General features: G+C 41.0%; 1 protein-coding gene across 1 annotated transcript; it reads left to right on the forward strand.

The window, feature by feature from the left end:
* Positions 1–16,479: 16,479 nt before the first annotated feature.
* On the forward strand, positions 16,480–24,399 carry LOC139724669 (ATP-dependent DNA helicase PIF1-like). Its single transcript, XM_071635798.1, has 8 exons — positions 16,480–16,503; positions 17,264–17,389; positions 18,469–18,575; positions 19,459–19,598; positions 20,646–20,752; positions 22,287–22,374; positions 22,915–23,060; positions 24,148–24,399. Exons 1-8 carry the CDS (start codon positions 16,480–16,482, stop codon positions 24,397–24,399), a joined length of 990 nt encoding a protein of 329 aa, XP_071491899.1.
* Positions 24,400–25,157: the final 758 nt, after the last annotated feature.

Consider the following 25,157-nt stretch of genomic DNA (forward strand, 5'->3'; position numbering starts at 1 on the left):
TACTTCTCTGTTAATATAAAAGAAAATGAGCCATGACATTTTTGAGAATTTCCACTGGAATACGTAATTAGGCTCGATATTTTTGAAGATTTGAACGAACCGTTCCTTATAGACGTGTTCGAACAGGCGCTTTGTCAAATAACGCAATCTGGTAAGGGTATTGTTTGTTATCAGTTGGGTTGCAACTCGCTAATGTTTATCAATGTAACATCTTATCGTGAAGCTCAGAGACATAGAGTAGAAGGGGGGGGGGGTGGAGCAGAATAGATGATTTGGTAATGTAGACAAACTATGTATTCACCTGTCAAATACAACCACATCACAATAGTCAGAAGGCGAACTGCATACATTAGTATTGCCAAGTCGGACAAACATTGTAGCTTGTCAAACCTATAGCAACATTCACAGCGGGTGACGATCATTCCATCCATTACAATGTTATTGTTTGTTATCAGGTGAACAAATGTTTGCTTATCGAAATTTAACAAAGGTGTGTGCATAAAATTTGACATTACGAAACCCCTCTATTGAACCGGGGGGTAAGATTATGTAATTGTTCTTGTTTTGATTTCTTATATACCAAGATATGCAATTGAATTATGACAAACGAGCAGGGGAAAACATTCTAAAACGGTACTAAAAACATCTCCCGCTCTGCGTATGGGTCAACACCCTGTTTGGTTTTCAAATTATGGGGTTTGCTTCTCCTGCTTGACCCCCCCCCCCCCCCCCCCCCCCACCAAGCATGCACATCAGGCCAGGTAGTTTTTGGACCATAGTAATCGCGAAATGGAACTGCATTGTCTTAGAATAAAAGCGCTACATATTGAGACACTAAAAATATGTGTGTTTGTGTGTATGTATGTATGTATGTATGTGTGTGTGTGTGCGTGTGTGTATACTACTAATAACGTAACAAAACTGCAATACCTTCAAAAAGAAACTATACTGAGAAATATTCTGTGCATGTGTGTGTGTTTGTGTGTGTGTGTGTGTGTGTGTGTGTGTGAGAATGAAGTTACCATGTCACCCGTTCACGTATACGCAACTCCTATCATTCTTGCGTGCAGATCGATTAATAATTTTGATGTTTTTGGTTGTTTTGAATAAACGACTGCGTAGAGTCTATGTAGCACGATCTCTACGCCATCACGCGGCGGGTGATTGAAAACAGCCAAAAACCATTCTTTTCCATAAGATCGGTAAATCGATCTTGCGCCTGACTGATCGGGCAGAACTATAATCACAGAGCTAAGAACACAACTCAGTCCGCCCGCAAGCATTGATTATTTATAAGATAAATGGTGTTAATATTATCTTTAAAAGATTTTAAAATTATACACGATTTTTGTGATATAAAGTGCTTGAATCGTAACAAAATATTTTAGAAAAATAAGGATTAATTCGTGTACATGAAAAATAGGCAATGCCACAATACGCCAAAACACAATCAGTGACAAAAGAAATAAGCGCATCAATCACCAATCAGTTGCGTCGAATTTATTGATCACGCGCCTTGCCATGATTAAGTTTCACTGCGCAATATATGGGTGTTTGCGCACGCGTCCATTTGTATTGTACATTAATTGGATTTATAAAATGGGTTCAAGAATGTAGCCAATTGGAAGCGCTGAAATGAGTCACGTGTGCGTGCATTATTTTCTTCAGGTAAGCACTAAGAAGAGTCTCTCTTCCACCTCCCTGGCCTGACGTACGTCACAATAGCCGGGTTCACACGTACACCAATTAGCGGGATACAAATCTCGAGATTTGCATCGCGATCGTCATCCCGAGTTTTTTGCACGTGTGGACAGAAAAAACCCGAAAATTAGCGGGATAAGCATCGCGATGCTAATCCCAAGAAATCTTGCGCTGGTTCGTCAATTAGCGGGATAATTGGCCGCGCGCTGGTACGTGTGAACGGTCGGGATTACAATCTCGAGTTTTTATATCCCATCATGCAATGCGCACATCACAACAGCGAGGCCTCTGCGAAGAGGTCCTTCACCTCTTTGGAGCACAACAACAACAGCGCGCGAACCACACCACTGACGCGTAAAAGACAATGGACAAAGGTAAGTGCGCGCAAGCAGTGACAGAAGCCGGGTTCACACGTACACCAATTAGCGGGATACAAATCTCGAGATTTGCATCGCGATCGTCATCCCTAGTTTTTTGCACGTGTGGACAGAAAAAACCCGAAAATTAGCGGGATAAGCATCGCGATGCTAATCCCAAGAAATCTTGCGCTGGTTCGTCAATTAGCGGGATAATTGGCCGCGCGCTGGTACGTGTGAACGGTCGGGATTACAATCTCGAGTTTTTACATCCCATCATGCAATGCGCACATCACAACAGCGAGGCCTCTGCGAAGAGGTCCTTCACCTCTTTGGAGAACAATAACAACAGCGCGCGAACCACACCACTGACGCGTAAAAGACAATGGACAAAGGTAAGTGCGCGCAAGCAGTGATAGAGAAGGGCGCTGCGTGACCCAGTTTGCAGGCTTTGTTGTTGTCTCTATCGGCACTTAGCGGGATAATTCGGTACGTGTGGACGCTCGCCAAATTAGCGGGATACCGATCGCGATCGCCATCCCGCTAATTTGGTACGTGTGGACGCTCGCCAAAAAACTCGGGATGAGCATCGCGATCGTCATCCCGCTAATTTGTACGTGTGAACCCGGCTAGAGAAGGGCGCTGTGTGACCCAGTTTGCAGGCTTTGTTGTTGTCTCTATCGGCAATTAGCGGGATAATTCGGTACGTGTGGACGCTCGCCAAATTAGCGGGATAGGCCTACCGATCGCGATCGCCATCCCGCTAATTTGGTACGTGTGGACGCTCGCCAAAAAACTCGGGATGAGCATCGCGATCGTCATCCCGCTAATTTGTACGTGTGAACCCGGCTATTGTTTTACACTAGCAGTGCGCACTCAGTTGTTACAAGTGCGTCACGCGCTACTATACGCGCTGTCAATCCTGTAAACAACTTCTAGTTCGGGCCGCGGACTGCCACAACAGCCGGTGTAGCGGCAGATAGCGTTCCGCGGCGTTTTTTTTTGTTCTAAAACAGTATCCGCCGGCAGATCGTGTCCTAACACTGGCGGATACTGTTCTGAAGCGCAGGTATCGTTACTATCGTTGCTTCTCACTGTGGTTTCTTCTTTTCGCTGATTCTGCCAATGCGCCCCTGCTTGTTCGCTGCTTCCATTTCGAGTTTCACGTACAATAACTCTATATGTGATGCGCTCCGTCGGAATGAGTCAAAAGTCGCAAAAAATGAAATCGTAGTTATGCCTATATGTGAATTCTACAGACTCTAAGCTTTACACTGATATGTAATACAACTCATTTCGATATCCCTATAGATCATAAAACGAATATTAACTACGTTTATGATGTCAGTCCATTTTCTAAATAACGGAGAAAATCGCTCTCAAAGTTCAGGCTACGTTCTAGCTCACAACCTGTTTCTTTCACGGGACGAAACAATACAACAGTCCAGCTTAGCGACGGCGTTTACGCTCCATCGTACGCACTACCGTATAAGGCGATAGCTTGGGTATGTAAGATAATTAACCAATCGCAGGACAGGTCTGTCATTAACGATTCTGACCAATACGGCAGCCCGAATGTAAACTTCGGCGCGTTTGTGTCCGTGCCGCTGCCGCCGCATGAATGCGTCGGTACGCGTTGTGTGTCGGCTGCGTTGTGGTTTGCCGCAAGTTTTTAACTCACAAACAATAGGAAACAGTAGAAAGAAAAAAAAAGCCACGCAATGCGTCTTCCGAGAAGCGTCTTTTAGCGAGGGCGTTGATCGCTTCCATTCTCCTACCCATGTTGTTGTCAATGGAAACTAAAGAGGATGCGTTTAGCAAGTACCAATACCTAAATAGAACCTGAGAACCTATTGTAGGCGGGCACGCAATGCGTCTTACTCGTCTTTTGAGATCGTGTTCTTTGCGTGTACTAAAAACCCTCAAATTACGCACATGGTCGTAATGTTGCAGAGCATCAAAGACTGCTTTCGCGTCTGTTCTGCTGCAGCTGTATACAGCCGTAACATTCTGAATTCCCGCCATATTAGGCACATTTCCTTTATAGGCGTTGCGTGCACAGTAATTATCGCTTATCACGCTTGCCAATGCTGCACATATCATACGTATCAGAAGCAAAGGTTGATGTAGGCTTGACAGCTTCACGTTGGGTTTACAATGATTGTATCATAAATATACTTCTTATTCTCAGTCACTTTTGTAATACCATAGCATATAAAAAACCATTAACTTAGCAAGTAGCTAAAGCTGATTTTTTTTTTTTACATCACATTTGCAGTTACAATCTTTCTGCATTTGAGAAGTGGAGTATAGATAATAATACTGACAAATATTCGGAATTAATACTTAGGCCTTCTTCATTTCGTTTTGTATTCACAAACCTTATTAGAAAAAATGATTGCTTGATTACTTTCGGGTATTAAAAAGGAACCACCGGAAAGGAACCGCATTTAATTTTCTTGTCAACGAACCTAAGCTAATAGCGAACCATATTTCATTGTGTGATTAACGAACCTCCAGAATAATAAATTGTATTACCCCCCCCCCCCCCAAGAAAAAAAAGCATTTCGATGCCATGCGTTGTCAATAGTGATAAAAGGCCCGTTTTTATTTCGTAGTGTGTCTCAGTACTCCTGTGCTTATTTTTAAGGATGTGCCTCTCGTAATGATTGCGATTGATGTTCAACTATTTCTTTCACGCAAGCTTGAACAGGAAGAAACTAAAATTCAGGCAAGGAGACGAGTTTTCTTCCTTGTGATACAATCATTAAGACACACATCTATTCCCGAAAGATGTGTGATTGCTTATGTGCTAAAGAATTGTGTCCATTACATGAATCAGGCACTATACAAAACGGTTGAAATCTGCTGAAGGTCGAACTTCGGTTTTTTTTTTTAAATTTCATTTCCATTTCAAGCGGGGATAGACTAGAAACTAGTTTGTCTACACTGGCAGGAGACATTACAGTTTTCCAGTACATGCTCCGCATTTAAACAGTCGCCATATCTTCGTGGTCAGAATCAGATAATGGACACATGATATATTATAAAAATGAAAATACAAAACAACGAACACGCCATATGTACAAACATTATGAACTTCAATGAATTAAACTTACCTGTGATATTCTACATAAAAAACAAGCACGCCGATTAAATAATATTCTAATAGAATTTATAGAGCACACAGCGATCATGTGTGGCAGATCAAATTAAGTTCAATTGGTGAGAAAGCTAAATGAAGTTAAAAATTTGACTTCTTTTCGTTTCTCTTTCAATTCATGAAAACAGAATTACATCGTATATCTATTGAAGAGGATTGTCTCTGTTGCGAACGATCGCCATATATAGCACTGTATAGTCTTCTGCGCAAATCCAAATCCCTAAATACTTTAATTTTTGCTTGATAATGTAATAACCCTGCTTATAACTTTATAAAGGACTCGCAAATTAAAAGTTTCAATCCGTATACTAAAACATTATATTGTACACGGTGTATTTAAGAAAAAAAAAACATTTTGAATGCGTTGTGTGTTAGCATGTTAATAGCATCAATCTGCCTTTTATTTTCCGTATATGAAAAGCGCACAGAAACGTAACTAAACGTTATCAAATACAGTGAAATGCATTGTACGGCGTGGTACTATCATTAGAAGTATATCCCATTCCTTTTTTTTATTATTTGCTTGAAGCAGTCGTCAAACCATGTGTCATTTTCGTAGCAACATCACTTAGGAATTAGAATGTATGAAGATAATAGTTACTCATTTATTTTGCGCTACTAATATAGCATTTACATTTTCCTACTTTGATTGACATGCAGTATTATGTTACTGTATGATTACGATTACGAATATTGGTTATGAATTCAAAAGACTGGTTCATTAATCGAACTATAAAGGTAATAGCTGTTTTGAAAGTAGTTCGATACAAGTTCAAAACGCAATCGAAGTCATCGTCATAGGGGGAACTGATAGCTCTAGAAAACTTGTTTAGGCTAGTAAAGGTTGCCGTATGCAATCTTTGCAGAAAGTTTTGACTTAGGCCATCTTTTGAGTATTTTGAGAAATTACATAAAGAATTATTTGTTTTGATTATGTCAAGAATAAGTTTGAACTATATGAGAATAAGAAAGGCGCAGTTACCCAAACAATGTCGTAGTTCGATTAGACATGTTGGGTAAAGTGAATTCATGACTTGACTAATCCTTACTGAATTGATGATCACTTCTGTAAACCATCAGTTATGTCTTGTAGATGATACCTCTGTAATCGTAGTCAAAATTCTTTTGAGCGATAAGACGAAAACCAACAAACAAAATGCCGTGTATCATATCGCTCGAGATTCCAACATTTGGCGTCACCCGACCAACAATAAGTGACGAATCAAATGGAATATTATGTTGTGGGATAGCAGACTGTGTTACGATTTTTAAATGTTTCGAGCAATTGTTTTAAAAAAAAGAGAAAATGAGGCAAAGTTCAAGAAATTAGAACAAAAAAAAACACGTAAATGCAGGCGATCGTGTTTGATAATCAAAGTAAGAGACTACAATCGGCCGTGCGGATGTATATGATTGCCTTATTTACATGTCTGATTTCTGTAAACTATTATGTATGTTATATTTAAATTTAAGTTCCCTTCCCTCCTTGATAAATGTTGTGTTGGATTTTCGCTATAGGCATTTATTAGGAAACGCTGTAAAAACGACAACAAATGCCTACTATACATCAAGAGATGACCTATAAATACATGAAACACAAAAATTCTGTACGTTCTGATGTAATGCAACTGCTTGTTTGTTTGTTTGGTTGTTTGTTTGTTTGTTTGGTTGTTTGTTTGTTTGTTTTGAATTAACATGGTCTTTGTCGGGGGAAAGATGAAGAAAAGTAGTAGAGTGTATCACTCTCAAATCCGGATGATTGCGATAAGTGTGTATATATCCCCGCCCTTTCTATACAGGTAAACGATTTAAGTTTGGTATGTTATTATAAAAGCCTGCCTGAGTCACGCAGAAGAACTGATTCCGCGATCACTTGTAACCTTTCATAAAATTCACGTTTTAAGATAGTAACGATAGCTTGTAGGAGATAGAGTAAGTTAGCGTCCCTGACTGTGGTTCTGAACACAAAAGGGGACTGAAACATTCTTTTACAAATTAGCAGACATAATGCCGATCCTCCAAAGCTGTTGCTCCATTCCGTCACTGATTCTGCTATCAATGGCGAAAAAAGAATACTGGTTGCGTGATTATCCACCCCTTGATAGCAGGAAGTTTACCTTTCATTGTTTAAGGCTTCGTTGATGCGGGGTTTAAGGCGTGAACAGTGTCGTCCGAGTTCTTTCATTAGAAATTCCTCAGAATACGCAATTCAATGGGCAATTAACGCTGCTACTTCGCAAAGCTGTTAGCCAAATTCTTTGCAGACTTGACCTCTCACATGTCAGCTACACGCAATACACGACAAATAGCTATCATTACAAACGTTCTGATTAAAAAAACAAAACAAAATGAAGAAGCACACTTTTGAGTAGCGACACAGCTTTCTGTCCCTTTCTCAAATAGGTCCTACTTCTAAAAAATACACAGATGACAAGAGTCAGAATATCCTCCAAAGGGAACACGAGCTATTTGGGCATTAATAATGTTTGTCTTCCGATTTCTCTCCATGCCATCACGGCCCAATCCATCATAAGAAATAGGGCAAAAAGTTTTATTAACCAGGGAAATAATAGTACGCGTTACATCATTTGGCGAATTATCACACGAATTGTCGACTTTATAAAAACGAGAATAATTGACAACTTAGGCCCTACTATATCTCCAGAGATGAATTTTAAACAGCAAGTCACATACCAGGGAACGAAAGTAATGATTATTTGAATGAATTCATTAATTAGGCCAATTAATAACCGTTGTAAAAGTACACACACGCATAAAGAGGTTTCAAGTTCGATATGTGATCATTGTATTAGCTCATAGATAAAGTATCATAAATTTTGCGTGATCATTCGTTGGAATTAATTTTTTCAGCGCGATTTGTGCGTCAAACAATCACCACTTCATGAAATGGAGTGCATGTATCAAACGAAACTCGCTGGTCATGCAATAAATCGATAGCCTTGGTCAGCTCACTATTATTGCGTAATTCTAAAGCCCTCGCCGCTTGGCCGCCGACGCCGCCGCGCGCACCATGCTTTGTTTTGTCTTCAATGGGGTCAAGAGCAATGCCTCATTAGCATACACCTTAGCAACGGAGGCGGAGTCCCGATCGGGCAAGAACAATAGGTGCGAAACGCAACGCAAAGGCGAGCGTTCGAAAAAAATGTAACCGAAAAAAATTGTCTCAGAAAAACTGTGATTTGGGACACTTGTACTCATTTTTACACGCTGAAATTTTCTGTACAAACAGATAAAACATCAAGGAATCAAAATCAGTCATAAAAAAATTTCGACCCGAGCAGTGCTTCCCCTTCATTTTCGGCTCATTACGGGAAAACTCCCCGTGCGACTTATGACTCATTTTGTCGGAGCGCCACACATATTTGCTGCTTCCGCCCCTCGCTGCTGCTGTTTCGCTGCCTCCACTTACACTCCAGACCGGTATTCCGAGGTTACAACAGCTAGCTCTGGTCCGCACGTATCTTTTTTTTCGTAGCCATGCGAGAAATTATCTTATAGATATATGCTTTTGAATAGCATTATGATCCCTCCCCCTCCCTCCCCCACCCCCTCCCCTCGGCTCCCCCTCAAACGAGAAAATGAAAGGGAGGCAGAATTCACTCCAGTGCACATGGTGCAGGTATCATGCCTAGGTGAATGCAGCACTTTGCCTACTAAAATGTCCGCAGATTATAAAAATATCAACAGATTATAAAAATGTCAACCGTGAGTCCCTGTAACGTATTCAAAGAGAGGAATAAGTCCGCCCTGTTGTGTATTCATAGGGAGGCAGAATTCACTCCATCTCGTGACGATTCATGCAGCATTTTGCTTACTAAAATGGCTGCAGTAGCCACTTGGAACCTAATCCGCGCAGCGCGGAACTCTTTCGACACAGTCCCTGACGAAGATCACGTGCACGCGGCAGGTTAAGCAACGCTATTACAACGTAGTAGCCTGTACGTACAAAATCCGCCGCTGTACAGTATCTGCCGTCACTAATCGCGGCAGATTTCAGCCCATGTCGGAACGATAACTGCCGATTGAAACGATAACTGCCGGCGGATACTGTTCTAGAACAAAAAACGCCGCGGAACGCTATCTGCCGCTACACCGGCGGCCTTTCTTGTGCATAACAGTACGTGGCGTACGTATACTCTTATACGTACGTACAGTACTTACAGTGTGCGGGATTTCCGAGTGCGACGTGCGTAAATGTTTGGGACGAACATCTTCGGACATCTTGACTTTTGAGCGAGTGCTACATGTAGCTGACTGGTATTGACCCACAAAGGTACGTGAATAATGCTGTTAGTTTTCGACCCATTTTATAAAACTAATGATGCACAGGATTATTTCGTGGCGTTAGTGAAGGTGCCGCTCACTCTCGAGTATTGACAACGGTTGCAAACATGCACTCGGCTGCGCCTCGTGCATGTCGCACCATTGTCAATACTCTCGAGCGCGCCGCACCTTCACTAACACACTCTATCCTGTGCATCATTAGTATAAAATGGGTTCAAGAATGTAGCCAAGTGGAAGCGCTGAAATGAGTCACGTGTGCGTGCATTATTTTCTTCAGGTAAGCACTAAGAAGAGTCTCTCTTCCACCTCCCTGGCCTGACGTACGTCACAATGTTTTACACTAGCAGTGCGCACTCAATCAGTTGTTACAAGTGCGTCACGCGCTACTATACGCGCTGTCAATCCTGTAAACAACTTCTAGTTCGGGCCGCGGGCTGCCACAACAGCCGGCGGCCTTTCTTGTGCATAACAGTACGTGGCGTACGTATACATGTACTCTTATACGAACGTACAGTACTTATAGTGTGCGGGATTTCCGAGTGCGACGTGCGTAAATGTTTGGGACGAACATCTTCGGACACCGTTTGAGCGAGTGCTACATGTAGCTGACTGGTATTGACCCACAAAGGTACGTGAATAATGCTGTTAGTTTTCGACCCATTTTATAAAACTAATGATGCACAGGATTATTTCGTGGCGTTAGTGAAGGTGCGGCTCACTCTCGAGTATTGACAACGGTTGCAAACATGCACTCGGCTGCGCCTCGTGCATGTCGCACCATTGTCAACACTCTCGAGCGCGCCGCACCTTCACTAACACACTCTATCCTGTGCATCATTAGTATATTATAAAATGGGTTCAAGAATGTAGCCAAGTGGAAGCGCTGAAATGAGTCACGTGTGCGTGCATTATTTTCTTCAGGTAAGCACTAAGAAGAGTCTCTCTTCCACCTCCCTGGCCCGATGTACGTCACAATGTTTTACACTAGCAGTGCGCACTCAATCAGTTGTTACAAGTGCGTCACGCGCTACTATACGCGCTGTCAATCCTGTAAACAACTTCTAGTTCGGGCCGCGGGCTGCCACAACAGCCGGCGGCCTTTCTTGTGCATAACAGTACGTGGCGTACGTATACTCTTATACGTACGTACAGTACTTATAGTGTGCGGGATTTCCGAGTGCGACGTGCGTAAATGTTTGGGACGAACATCTTCGGACACCTTGACTTTTGAGCGAGTGCTACATGTAGCTGACTGGTATTGACCCACAAAGGTACGTGAATAATGCTGTTAGTTTTCGACCCATTTTATAAATCTAATGATGCACAGGATTATTTCGTGGCGTTAGTGAAGGTGCGGCTCACTCTCGAGTATTGACAACGGTTGCAAACATGCACTCGGCTGCGCCTCGTGCATGTCGCACCATTGTCAATACTCTCGAGCGCGCCACACCTTCACTAACACACTCTATCCTGTGCATCATTAGTATAATTGCGTACCACTATAACTGAGAAACTACCCACCAAGTGCGACTGAGTATACCCGCGTATGAATTAATTAGCACGCTTGATGACCGCGCGCTGTCCATTTGTTTTGTACATGAAAATCGCGCAGTTCCCAGTCTTTTCAATTAAGCGTCTTTGGTACTATGCTATATCCAGTGGTTAGAGATCGAAGGATAAAACCCAAACAAACTAAGAGATGACGTCATTCGATTCATGGTGCGCCGGACGTGTCAAAACTTGAACTACTTGAAAAACGATTCTTTGCAAATTTGCGGCTGTTTCATTGGTTGAAAGTTAAAATGAGGTCTGTATTCGATATTCACAAGAGATATCGATACGCCATCTTCATTCTTTTTCTCAAGTCGAATACTGTATAGTCGAGTCCATAGGCGTACCCAGGATTTTTTAAAGGGGGGTGTTCAGTGGCGTACCGTGGGTCAAAACATGGGGGGGGGGGCACCTCATGGAAGCAACATCAGAATTGCATAACTGTACAATTAAATGCGAGCGAGCGGAGCGAGCGAGCTTGAAAATTTTGACATTTTACAGTCCCCAAACTGCCGTTTGTCTATATATAATAATACATGTATATATATATTTGCTTTGGAAATTAAGGGGGTTGCACCGGGTGCAACTGCTGGCAGTTGCTGGCAGTAACATCAGGAGAATTGCATAACGATTAAATGCGAGCGAGCGAAGCGAGCGAGCTTGATAATTTTGACATTTTACAGTCCCCAAACTGCCGTTTGCAGCTATATTTTTTCGCTTTGGAAATTAAGGGGAGGGGGCGCACCGGGCGCAACTGCTGGCAATTACTGACAGCAACATCAGGAGAATTGCATAACGATTAAATGCGAGCGAGCGAAGCGAGCGAGCTTGAAAATTTTGACATTTTACAGTCCCCAAACTGCCGTTTGTAGCTATATTTTGTCGCTTTGGAAATTAAGGGGAGGGGGCGCACCGGGCGCAACTGCTGGCAATTATTGACAGCAACATCAGGAGAATTGCATAACGATTAAATGCGAGCGAGCGAAGCGAGCGAGCTTGAAAATTTTGACATTTTACAGTCCCAAAACTGCCGTTTGTAGCTATATTTTTTCGCTTTGGAAATTAAGGGGAGGGGCGCACCGGGCGCAACTGCTGGCAATTATTGACAACAACATCAGGAGCATTGCATAACGGTTAAATGCGAGCGAGCGAAGCGAGCGAGCTTGAAAATTTTGACATTTACAGTCCCCAAACTGCCGTTTGTAGCTATATTTTTTCGCTTTGGAAATTAAGGGGAGGGGGCGCACCGGGCGCAACTGCTGGCAATTACTGACAGCAACATCAGGAGAATTGCATAACGATTAAATGCGAGCGAGCGAAGCGAGCGAGCTTGAAAATTTTGACATTTTACAGTCCCAAACTGCCGTTTGTAGCTATATTTTTTCGCTTTGGAAATTAAGGGGAGGGGGCGCACCGGGCGCAACTGCTGGCAATTACTGACAGCAACATCAGAGAATTGCATAACGATTAAATGCGAGCGAACGAAACGAGCGAGCTTGAAAATTTTGACATTTTACAGTCCCCAAACTGCCGTTTGTAGCTATATTTTTTCGCTTTGGAAATTAAGGGGAGGGGGCGCACCGGGCGTAATTGCTGCTGGCAATTACTGACAGCAACATCAGGAGAATTGCATAACGATTAAATGCGAGCGAGCGAAGCGAGCGAGCTTGAAAATTTTGACATTTTACAGTCCCCAAACTGCCGTTTGTAGCTATATTTTTTCGCTTTGGAAATTCGGGGGGGGGGGGGGGGCGCACCGGGCGCAACTGCTAGCAATTACTGGCAGTAACATCAGGAGAATGGCATATCTAAATGCGAGCGAGCGAGGCGAGCGATCTTAAAAATTTTGACATTTTACCGTCCAAAAACTGTCGTTTGTAGCTACATGTATATTTTTTTCGCATTGGAGGGAGGGGGCGCCCGGTGCGCCCCCTGGATCCGCCACTGGTAGTCAAGGGTGTCGGTTTATGTTCATGATTGGGGGAGGTATGACCAGCGAGGGGGCGTCGAAGTGACCAAGCGGGAGAAGGATGTCCAAAATCTGTACTTTATATAGAGCATCCCCTAATTTGTTTGTGTTTGTGAGTGTGTGTGTTTCATATACAGTCAAACCTGCCTTAGCGGCCACCTCTCTATAGCGGCCACCTGTTTATAGCGGCCACTGAAAAATCCCCCCCGAGAGAAAAAGCCATGTTAAAGACCCTGTGTATAGCGGCCACCTGTCTAACGCGGCCAGCGGCCACAACTTTTGTTTCCCGCGGTAGATTTTAACCTGTCTATAGCGGCCAAAAACCCGATGGAGCCGTAGCCGAGCTGATAATTCAGGGTGTTTTTTCTGCTTTTTAGCCGTGCCAGTCATTTCTGGGCAACATTCAGTGATCGCCACCGTTGCATTCATCACTTATTCAGTCACAATAATGCACTAATTCATGACTGTGCACATGCTACATCTAGTGTACTGTGCAACAATTTCATAAACACCGGCATTGTTCTATGCATGATACACACGTGTGCATACGTACACACATAAATGTACATGTATATACAACAATGATACATGTACATGTAGGCAATGCACACAAAGTTGACCCGATTACCTGTCTATAGCGGCCACCTGTCTATAACGGCCACTTTTTCCGTATCCCTTGGGTGGCCGCTATAGACAGGTTTGACTGTAGATGGAAAATTTAGGAAATAGCCAAGGTCAAGTCTTATTATTTGCAATGCGAGGCATTTTAATATAGACTAGTATGTATAGCAACACTGCATAATCAATGATCAAGCTTTGATAGCAAATGTGTACAACCTATCAAACATCACATTGCGCAACATTGCAGCGACTCTTTTTGCCATTCCGATATTCTGAGTCACTGCGCACATCCTGCTTGTATTCAAAATGCCAACCAGGAGTCACGCTGAATCACAATCTTTTGTCGACTCCGGGCTTTTTGAACAATGTTATACCTCTTTATTATGGTTAAAAGAAATCTTAGAAAAATATCTTTTTTTCTTGAACATTCTTTCATGTCGATTTCAAAAGCAGTTTACTAACCCTTGAATTACCATTTCGTAGGTTTTTTTTTCCCTTGTTTCTTTTTTTTACCAGCGGATTGGGGGGGGGGGGGGGCACGTGCCCCCCCCCCCATGTCCCCCATAGTTACGCCACTGTTCCTAGACCTAGATATCTATAGTGAATTTTAGGCGCAATAAAGTCATCCAACCACAATTTGTAGACTCACACTCAGTTATCTTTCAGTTTTAACTTTCAGTCATTGAAAAAATTCATATCTACTACAGTCAAACCTGTCTATAGCGGCCACCCAAGGGATACGGAAAAAGTGGCCGTTATAGACAGGTGGCCGCTATAGACAGGTAATCGGGTCAACTTTGTGTGCATTGCCTACATGTACATGTATCATTGTTGTATATACATGTACATTTATGTGTGTACGTATGCACACGTGTGTATCATGCATAGAACAATGCCGGTGTTTATGAAATTGTTGCACAGTACACTAGATGTAGCATGTGCACAGTCATGAATTAGTGCATTATTGTGACTGAATAAGTGATGAATGCAACGGTGGCGATCACTGAATGTTGCCCAGAAATGACTGGCACGGCTAAAAAGCAGAAAAACACCCTGAATTATCAGCTCGGCTACGGCTCCATCGGGTTTTTGGCCGCTATAGACAGGTTAAAATCTACCGCGGGAAACAAAAGTTGTGGCCGCTGGCCGCGTTAGACAGGTGGCCGCTATACACAGGGTCTTTAACATGGCTTTTCTCTCGGGGGGATTTTTCAGTGGCCGCTATAAACAGGTGGCCGCTATAGAGAGGTGGCCGCTAAGGCAGGTTTGACTGTATTACTAAAGATTACCAAGTCCATGTGCTATTACTAATTACATTGAATAGCAAGTAACTTGCTACTCCCAGAGCTTCCAGAGCTTGCTGCTTCCAGTAGGCTACTATACTGACTGTACTTGGTAGTCAGTGGCGTATCTAGGGAAAACGGCGCCCGGGGCAAGCGCGAAAATTGCGCCCCTAATTTCTGAAAAAGTGTTCAACCCCAACCCCATCCCGGTAGGGACTTAAAAAAAAAAAGTCCTCATGATATGCTTTTTGAAGCACTTAAGAGGGGTCTTTTGAGGGTGATTGAAATGTAATAGGCAACCCTAAATTTTGATATATTTTGGCGAGCGAGCGCAGCAAGCTAGCCGAAATTTTTTATATTTCAGCTTTATACATAACATGGAATTCTTGTCATTTTTGGTTATTAATCTTCGAATTACAATTCTAACTATAGTGACGGCCTTATAGATAACGATTTATACCAACAGTGTCCAACCCCATCCCGGTAGGGACTTAACAAAAGTCCACATGATATGCTTTTTCAAGCACTTAGAAGGGGTCTTTTGAGGGTGATTTAAATGTAATAGATATTGAAGAATTTTGGCGAGCGAGTGCAGCGAGCGAGCCGAAAATTTTTGTATTTCAGCTTACAAAACATGGAATTCTTGTCATTTTTGGTTATTTAATCTTCGAATGACAATTCTAATCAAGATATAGTGACGGTCTTATAGATAACGATTTATACAGCAGTGTTCAACCCCAATCCCATCCCGGTAGGGACTTAAAAAAGTCCACTTGATATGCTTTTCGAGCACTTAAAAGGGTTTTTGTGAGGGGTGATATAAAATCTGATAAATTTTGATAAATTTTGGCGAGCGAGCGCAGCGAGCGAGCCGACAATTTTTGTATTTCACCTTGCAAAACATGGAATTCTTGTCATTTTCTGGTTATTAAATCTTACAATTCTAATCAAGATATAGTGACGGCTTCATAGATAACGATTTATGCCAACAAACTAAGGACTTGGAAAAATACTCTAAATTACTACGAGTGAGTGAGCCGAAATTTTTATATTTCCACGTCATCACTACGTTTTGTTCTTCTTATTTCTTTTTTTTTGATAAATTTTGGCGAGCGGGCGCAGCGAGCGAGCCGAAAATTTTTATATTTCAGCGTTACAAAACATGGAATTAATGTTTTGTTTTCATCTTGTTTGATTTGGTTTTCTGCCCCCTCCCCCCCCCCCCCCCCCATTCTCCTTCCCCCCGTCCGGGCGAGGGGTTTTTTTTCTTCTTCTTCTTTTTTTCTTCGTCGGTTTTTTTTTCTTCTTCTTCTTTTTCTCGTTTTTTTTTCACGTGCCCCCCTTGCCCCCCCCCCCCCTAGATACGCCACCATGGCTACTGTTGGTAGTTGATACTACTAACTTAGCATGCAATGTGCCTATAATAGGCTGCAGCGCAGCATGCATTGTACACACATAATATTATGCATCATATACAATTTACGGTACCGCGTACGGTATAATACCGGTAAACGCTGAACATTTTGCGCAATGTACGTGTATCTCCGCGATTCGGTCAGAAAGCAAGGTAGGGATCGGGAATGTCTACTGTTTGCGCGTCAGCTTCGCGCGCGGTGCGGTAACGTAGTATTAACACGTACTGTACACGAGTTCTTTAGTGCGTATATTATGTAACTCCATAATGTGTCATCGTCCACACAAACATTAAGATAAAACAAGGAAGAGAGAGAGAAAATGAACACAAAAGAAAGGAAAGGCGGAATTCAAAACGGAAATAAAAGCGGTAAAGACAGCTTTTGTTTCATTTGTCAACATCTAAACATTGCTGAAGAGGGGTGTTGAACAGCTCAAACACCTCCCTTTTGCCCAAGGGAGGTGTTTGAACACCTCAAACACCCCCCTTTTGGCAAAGGGGGGTGTTTGAACACCCAAAACACCCCCCCTCGGTACGCCCTTGGTTTGCATTGACATTGTACACGAATTCACGTTTTTGAGCAATTTTTGGTCTGTCATGCACGGACATATTTATGCGCAACTTCGGAACCATGCGCCTGGGCATCGCAAATTTGGTGTCAAAAGATGCGGGAGACTCGAAAAAAAAAAGTAATGAAACGTTGCGGCGATAGCTTTTCATGTTAGTGATACATCGCACGGAACGTCGAGGGGGGGTCTCGGAGGCCCCCCCCCCCCCCCCCCCCCCCCCCCCCCCCCCCCCCCCCGGCCTAGTTAGGGTTAATCCTGAAGCAATGGAACAAGCCATAATAGTATGTAAGATGGGATGACTACTTATGTTCTTCTTCGTTTTTGGTTTCAGGCTGTGGCTAGGGCTATCAAGCGTAATGACCAGCCATTTGGTGGCATCCAACTCATTTTGTGTGGAGATTTCCTTCAACTTCCACCTGTTGTCAAGAAAGATGAGAAGCAGAAGTTCTGTTTCATGGTAACAAGCTCATATACATCTATGAACTTTTGTATCAATGAGTACTTATAATACACTTATACTTTACTCTCTTTGCAATAAGAAGATATTCTGTCTGTTGGTGCTTTGGATGTTGGAGTTGGTTGCTTGTGAGGCATCATGTTTAGATTAATTTACAGTTTCTCTGAGTAATTACTCGGTGAAAGATAATGAACAAATATCTTTATCATAGTTATAAGTCATATTCATGGTATTGTCGTGGATAGGTGGAGAGGGGGCTGTGATGATGTGGTGATAGACCCCAGGACTCAAATGAATGAGTGGACGCAGGATTGTAGTTCACTTGACTTTATTGGTGTCAGTAAATCAGCAAAAAAAAAAAAAAAAAAAATCCCTAAGTCAGGTAGCAACTCGCTCTTTGGAAGTATGAACCCTCATCCTCAGACATGAGAACACCAGTACCGGAGGGCTGAACATCTCACCCATGAACAAAAATTACAGGCAGAAAACAGCCAGACTCAACCCACTGCGGCAGGTTGCATGTCCTACGGTGCAAGAGTGCGAAGTGATGTGTGTCGTGCAGTGTGCAGTGCAAGTGTCCAAATCTCCCGCGGTACATACGACCAGCACAAAGGGCGCATTCATGTGCAACTCAACCCCTGGAAAATGACTAATATTCATCCTCCTACTCTCTATTTCTGTTTACAACAAAATTTCCCAAAATTATGAAAATTATTCTTCTCGCTCCTATTTCTAAACGCACCAATCCAACCTTCCATTTTCCAACTACATATACCAAATTACGTACAACAAATAGGGACTACATTAATTCTAGACACTAATTTCTGATACATCGGTGACATGGTCCTCATGAATACCTAAAACATTCCGAATTCCTGACTGTGATTACCAAACACGTTCAACAAAGAGCGCTTTGTAAACAAATCCTGTTTCACAACAACTGTCTAATGAGCTGTAATAAACTCACAATAAAGCTAGTAGTCTTCAATAAGGTATTTTCATCACTTTCTCAATTTCCATTTCCCGTCAGTATTTTGTTTGTTGGACTACATTTTCTGATCAATCTATGGTTCTTTCAGTCCCCAGCTTGGCAGCGATGTGTACAGGTGAACTGTGAACTCATGGAAGTCAAACGGCAGAAGGACCAGACATTCATCGACATTCTACAGAAGATCAGGGTGGGCCGGTAAGTTGAGATGAAATCTATGGAAGAAGTGCAGAGATTCTTGTGTCAAAACCAATTCGTCTTGTTAAGAAAGAGATGCCTTTGTGTTCACGTTGTTGAGCTATACTGTCAGTGTAGCATTATTGACAGTACTATTCCACATCATGTTCGAGTTGTTGTTTGCTTTAATGAGGAATGGAAGCACAAAAACAGACGAACAAAATTGTAGAGGCTTTTCTTTTTTTTAGACTAAAACCAGACTTCAAATGAGAGAGTTATGGAATTCCAAAGTTTCACATGTTTTTACCAAATAGTGATGATGGTTGCAAAGATGTGCTAATTAGCTGAGATAACAATGTTTTCTATTCATTATTCTTGAGTTGATTTGAGTGCAGAAAAAGTCATGACAACATCGCCTCATCATATTTCCATGAGGTTGCAGCTAAAATCATAATCACGTAGAACTTTGAAATTCCATAAATATCTTTTTTTTTTTGGATAAAACCCACATCATTCTGTGTGTTTGATTCACTAAGGTTTACTCAAACGTGGTATAGACTGCATTTAAATTGTGTCATGGTGACAGCTGTATAGCTTCAGTAAAACTTCCAGTGTGTTTTGATATTAATGTGATTATATAACGTATGTGCACCAACATGTTTTGAAAATTCCTCACATGAGATGATAGCAAAGTATCCATGCCCTCACACTCTTGCAATATATCACTAAGAAAAAGGTGAAAAATTGGATATTCTTTGTCTAATCGGAATTATCCTATCTTTCATCACCCATGAAATTTATACATGTCTTTTAGTGTCAGTAGGCAATATGTTACAAACAACCAGGATTGACAATGTACAGTAGTTGAAGAAATCTTTTCTCTGTTCTCTATGTCTCCTTGCAGCTGTCCACAGGAAGTGAGTGACCGCTTGATTGCTACGGCCAAGCACTGTGTGGACAGGGAAGGCATTCATGCCACAAGGCTCTGCACCCACAAAGAAGATGTAGACCAACTCAACAATGTGCATCTCAACAAATTACAGGGTTAGTCTGTCACTGACATATAGTTTTGTTTTCTGTCGTTTTAAAGACATAATTTACCATTTGCAGATGAAACAAAAACCCAGGTTTAGTGCTTCAAAATAGTTCTAAAATGTGAGTTAGGGATAGAAACCACATATATGTAAAAATTTGAATCAGTGTAATGAATGTTAAGTATTATTAGACACAAGATGTGAACAATAGTTATAATAACAATGTTTCCAGACTAAACTGTCTACAGTTATGGTTAGTCGGAAAGGAAACTGATATCTCCTCATATCTTAGGCTTCATTAGGAAATTTTTAAATGGTAGGATGTTTTGTGATACAACTGACCTTCACATATGCATCAAATGTGATATCTCAAACATTTTTTCAATCACTGCTCCCAATGGTAAACTGTAAGACCTCTATCATGTTTGAACACCCGGAAAATTCAAGAGAGAGAGAAAGAGGAAAGCAAAGTTCTCACATACTGTATTTAAAATCAATATGAAAGAAGAGAGAATTCAGCACACAGTTGGTTTCATTCTTTATCATCTTACTTCAGTGTTTAATGATTCTGCAGCAATTCCTGCAAGAGTAAAAGAGTTAAGATTAATGACTAAAAAAAAAGCATATAAAAAATATTTTAAAAAAAGCAAACACCCAAATCATTTGATTTTAGAGTGTGTAGAAGATACATGTACAATTACTGTACACTCCTTGAAAAAAGTATATCTTGAGCCCCAACAAGAGGACTACTGGGCTGACACTTATTTTTTCTTCTGCTGCATGGACCTTTGAATGACACAATTCTTCTTGGCTTGGATCTCAACATAGAACATTTAGCTCGTTTAGGACAAACTGATTTTGCTATAACATGCATTTTCCATAGACACCTGCCCGAGTATTCTCGGGACTCGTCCTCAACAGGTTAAGCCTCTTTTCCTAATGTGCCAACTTTGATGGCTGGGACAAGATTCAAATTGACATCCCAGTTCAGTGTCAGTACAGTGGGTATCGTATTTCCCTTCTCATACATGTCCTGTCTATGTGTTGGTCATCTCAGGTGATGTGCGTGTCTATGAGGCGATGGACAGTGATCCAGCTTTGGTCAAACAGCTCAACAACCAATGTCCAGTCAGGCAGAGGATTGACCTCAAGATTGGAGCCCAGGTAGGCCTTACACTATTCACTTTGCATATGTCCACAGTGAAAGGGGAGAAAAAAATCTAATTTGATCAACTCTGGTGGGTACATGACAGGGGCAGATCTAGCTTTTTGCTACTCAAGGAGGAGGGGGGGGGGGGGCGGGGATTTAACCTAATAATGATGCAGAGCATCATCCATGAGCCGCATAGCTGTAAGTGAGTCTGAGAGAAAAGTGTCTCCCTTCTTGGTGATTCATTTTTGCTTTTTTGAACCCCCCTAAGTGATGTTTTCCTGGCATCAACTAACAATTGAAGGGGTCAGTGCAATATAGTGCTAACCCACACAATAGTCATTTTGAGATAATTGCTGTTGAATCTTTGGAAAGTCCATACATTGTACATTAATAAAACATGAATGCATGCATTTTTTACCATCGTTTTGGTTGAATTCAAATATGATATTTTCACGGAGGTTAGGGTGAAGGATAAGGATTATGAAAATGCATGTAACTCAATTTTGACCAAATTGTGTGTTAGCACTATTGCACCAACCCCTTCAATTATATACAATGTGTAAATGTCGTAGACTGAGCCTGAGACAGAATACCGTGTAAAATAGGAAAGTGACAGGATAAGGCATTTCCTTGACCCTGAGGTGGTTCACCAAAAATTCTGGAACACACTTTGTTTTATACCAGCTGTCATGACAGAGAATTGAGATAGCAGTCATATGTTTATCATGAAGAAGCTATCTCACAGAAAGGAATCTTACTTGGCACTACATACTACAAAAGTAAATAATGCTGAATTCAGCTCTCAAATCACACTATTTAAGTCTCCAATGATGCAAATTTCTCATAGAATCTGTCGCACTTTTTCTCTATCAAAGTACAAACCATTGGACGTCATCTCCTTGTTATTCAGTAAGTCTGGAGATGAATCCCAGATTTCCACCTGTCATGCTTATAAAAGCAGATAAGAGATGTCGTATACAGACTACATTTGAGCGATTTTGTGAGGCAAGTAAAGGTTTTAACCTTCCACCTTTTGTGCAGTGGTTTTCAACATATCCCACTGACATACTGACAAAAGGAAGACAATTAGGTACAAATTGTATGTACATCAGCATGCAGTGGTGCTTCGTATAATTACAGTTCTCAAGTTAAATGTATGGCAATTAGAGTAGCGGGCATTAACAAAGCAGGTTATATATAAGAAACTGGTTTCTGCTACCACAAGGGAAAAAAAAAAGGCAGAAAATGTCACCACACTAATTCCTATGAGTGTTTATAAATGTGCAATATTCAAACAAGGAAAAGGAGGACACATTTGACATATATATATGTATACATATATACACTGTATATATATATATATATATAATATTATATTATTATGTATTACTATATATCATTATATCTTGCTATATATTATTATATATATTATATGATATTAAATTAGATTATCATTATGTATATATTTTTTTCATAGATATATAGGACTATCCATCAGAAATCTATTCTTGTTTTCTCAACTTTTATGCTTGTCTTCCTTCTAAGGTGATGCTTGCTAAGAACCTAGATGTCCAGCAAGGCCTCGTTAACGGTGCCAGGGGTGTGGTCACTGGCTTTGAAGCTGGAATGCAAGGTGAACTTGACATGACGTTTTATAAAGCCTTTGATAGGATAGCATAGTGACAGAAAACCAACTAAAACTTTTTGATATTCCTATTTATGTTGCTATTTTAAAAAGGAGAAATATTTGAAAATACAACACATGTGTTCAGCTAAATCTTAGACATTGATAATACATATGTATATATGAAGATAAAACCATTCAAACAAAAACAAAAAAAATTAAAGAAGGCAATATGTGGCAAGACCTATATTTTTATCAATACTTTGTGCATAGTGTATCAATTTACAATAATTTTTTTTTTTATTTATGTCAAAGTTGTAGTCTGGTTACAAAAAAGTAAAATTTCAGGCTGGAACATTATCCAGTCTTTGTATTTTTATTGTTTATTTGTTCAGTTATAAAGAATTTCGATATAATAAAAGAAAACTGCTGGTCCCAAGGACTTCGTTATAACGGGAGTCCACTCTGTAGCTCAAATCCTTGTGGTTAATAGTATACTGCCCATCAAACTTTACAAACAGACCTTAATTTTGTCTGGCCACATCTCAGGCAACCCGAAAGTGAGATTCATGTCCGGCCTGGAGGTGGTGATCCGTCCAGAGCGTTGGTCAGTCTGCGTTGGACCGTCGATCATTCTGACCAGAAGACAGCTTCCTCTCAAGTTGGCCTGGGCTATCTCCATTCACAAGAGTCAAGTAAGTCGGCTCAGTGCATGAACAGACATATCAGAAGCAATGCTAGACATTTCAACAAATCAGACATTCAACAAGAAGACTGTGGGAAATTTAGTTGCTCATGTTTGCACAGAATAATATCAATACATGAAGTTGCAATTATGTATGCAGTTCAGCTAAAATTATGCCATCAACTAACAGTGCTTCCATTGGTTTGTGCACGCAATGTCTTAAAAATCGTATTTATTTTGTCAACTATTTAGCAACTACAACCTTTTCCGTAAAATAGCGTTTCTAGATTGTTGTAGTGCACACATTTGATGCAAGAGGTTGTTTCCTTCACAATTTCATACTAAAATGGGATGTGCAATAGAAATATGTGTGTATGTCAGTGGCATCTAATTTGCAAATCCTACGATTCTTACCACAATCACCGTGGTAAACTTAGACATGTAAACTCTTTAAAACCTTAACAGCTTTCAATATGTATGGCTGATTTTGATGGAATTCTATGGTTCTGTATGTTTGATTTTTCTCTATTCACTAAAGTTACTCTATTTGTTGGTGTACTGCCAACTCCTGGTGTAGTACTACTGCACACCAAAATTGATCGATGCTGGCTGGGTGACAAACATGTAGGTTTTCTCTGATAACTTTTATCTGCAATCCCTCATGTACAGAGTACTCCTTTTAAAAAAAAAATTGACTCATAGGCTTCATGTTGCATTCAATGCAGCTGTCATGCACTAACCCACTGAGAACCAGCTGATTTTGCTTTAGTATGCATTTCCCATAGATGCTTGTCCAAATGTACTCAGGACTAGTCTTCGGTGGGTTAAAAATGCCAGGAAAAATGAATATCATTGTGTAATCTTGACAATGGGCAGGACAAACGGTCTTGATTGATGGTGAGGATAATCTTACCAATATGTAAGATATGCTTCGGTTATCTGCACATGCAGGGCCTGTTAACTCACCAGCTGAAGATGTGGAAATCTACACTGTTGTGGACCAAAATTTGATACTTACTACAAATACTCTACATAAAATGGAATTCTCATGTACTAGTATTCATGTCACCCTTTTCCAAACTCTTCAACCTGTTCAGGGAATGTCTTTGGACTGTGTGGAAATATCTCTGTCTCGAGTCTTTGAATGTGGCCAGGCATATGTCGCCCTCTCCAGGGCTACTAGCTTGCAAGGACTACGTGTACTGGACTTTGAGGCTAGCTGTGTACGTGCCCATCCTGATGTGATCAAGTTCTATGTCCATCTGAGACGTGAGCAGAGACAGATAAAACAGATGAGCATACGTCACTATGGAGATCCAGACAGGGGAAATGCTGTGCACTGGGATTAATGGCGGCCTTGCAAAATTTAACATGGCCAGCATCTTGTGGCTTTGTTATACATTGAAAAAAATCCTGTGCAAGGAATTCTAGCAGTTTGTATTACTATAAAAGTGGAAATTTCCATGGTGTTAAAATTTTCACGCAACCAGAAACAAGCGCGAAAATACAAGCACATGCATATATTTGCTGGCCATATGTTCTAGTAGATTGGTTCTAGTCGATATCTAAATTCAGCGGAATGTAAAACATGCAAAACTCACCTTACCCGGCCAAGCGCAAAAAATTAGTCATGCAAAAGTATCCACTTTTACAGTATTTTATAGATGATAGTATGATATTGATGTGAGGTATGTGATTAAATTGGTCTTCACTGTGATTATGGAGTTAATGACAAAGTTACAAAAGGAATGGAAGCAACATGGTCTGTGCACCAGCAGTGCTTTTTTTTTTTTTTAGAACATTTTTAATAACATTCTGCTGTTCAGTTACAATGATATCCACCAAGAGATAAAATAAATGCAAAGGCAAAACCAAGGTATACATACTTGTTGATAATCATGTAACATTATTACAGTCTGTGTACATTTCAAAGTTACTAGAGGCAAGACCCATAGTAAAATAACAGTTCAACTTAAGTTACATCCCCAAGAGATAAAACAAATGTATTCAAATTCATGAATTACTTCCGTCGAGATGTTTTCATTTCAACTGATTGACAAATTGCCCTACATCGACGTAAATAAGCACTGAATTGATCAGTGTTTTA

Source organism: Diadema antillarum, unplaced genomic scaffold (assembly GCF_040938485.1).
Source record: "Diadema antillarum isolate AM-2024a unplaced genomic scaffold, OU_Dant_1.0 scf00000226, whole genome shotgun sequence".
Taxonomy (NCBI): Eukaryota; Metazoa; Echinodermata; class Echinoidea; order Diadematoida; family Diadematidae; genus Diadema; species Diadema antillarum.

What these genes read in the sequence shown, in the direction of transcription:
- LOC139724669 (XM_071635798.1), top strand. Translation starts at nt 16,480, where the DNA reads ATGTACGTGTATCTCCGCGATTCG. An exon ending in ACGTGTATCTCCGCGATTCG is followed by an intron (nt 16,504 to 17,263) that starts GTCAGAAAGCAA and finishes TTTTGGTTTCAG; the next exon opens with GCTGTGGCTAGGGCTATCAA. An exon ending in ACCTCAAGATTGGAGCCCAG is followed by an intron (nt 20,753 to 22,286) that starts GTAGGCCTTACA and finishes CTTCCTTCTAAG; the next exon opens with GTGATGCTTGCTAAGAACCT.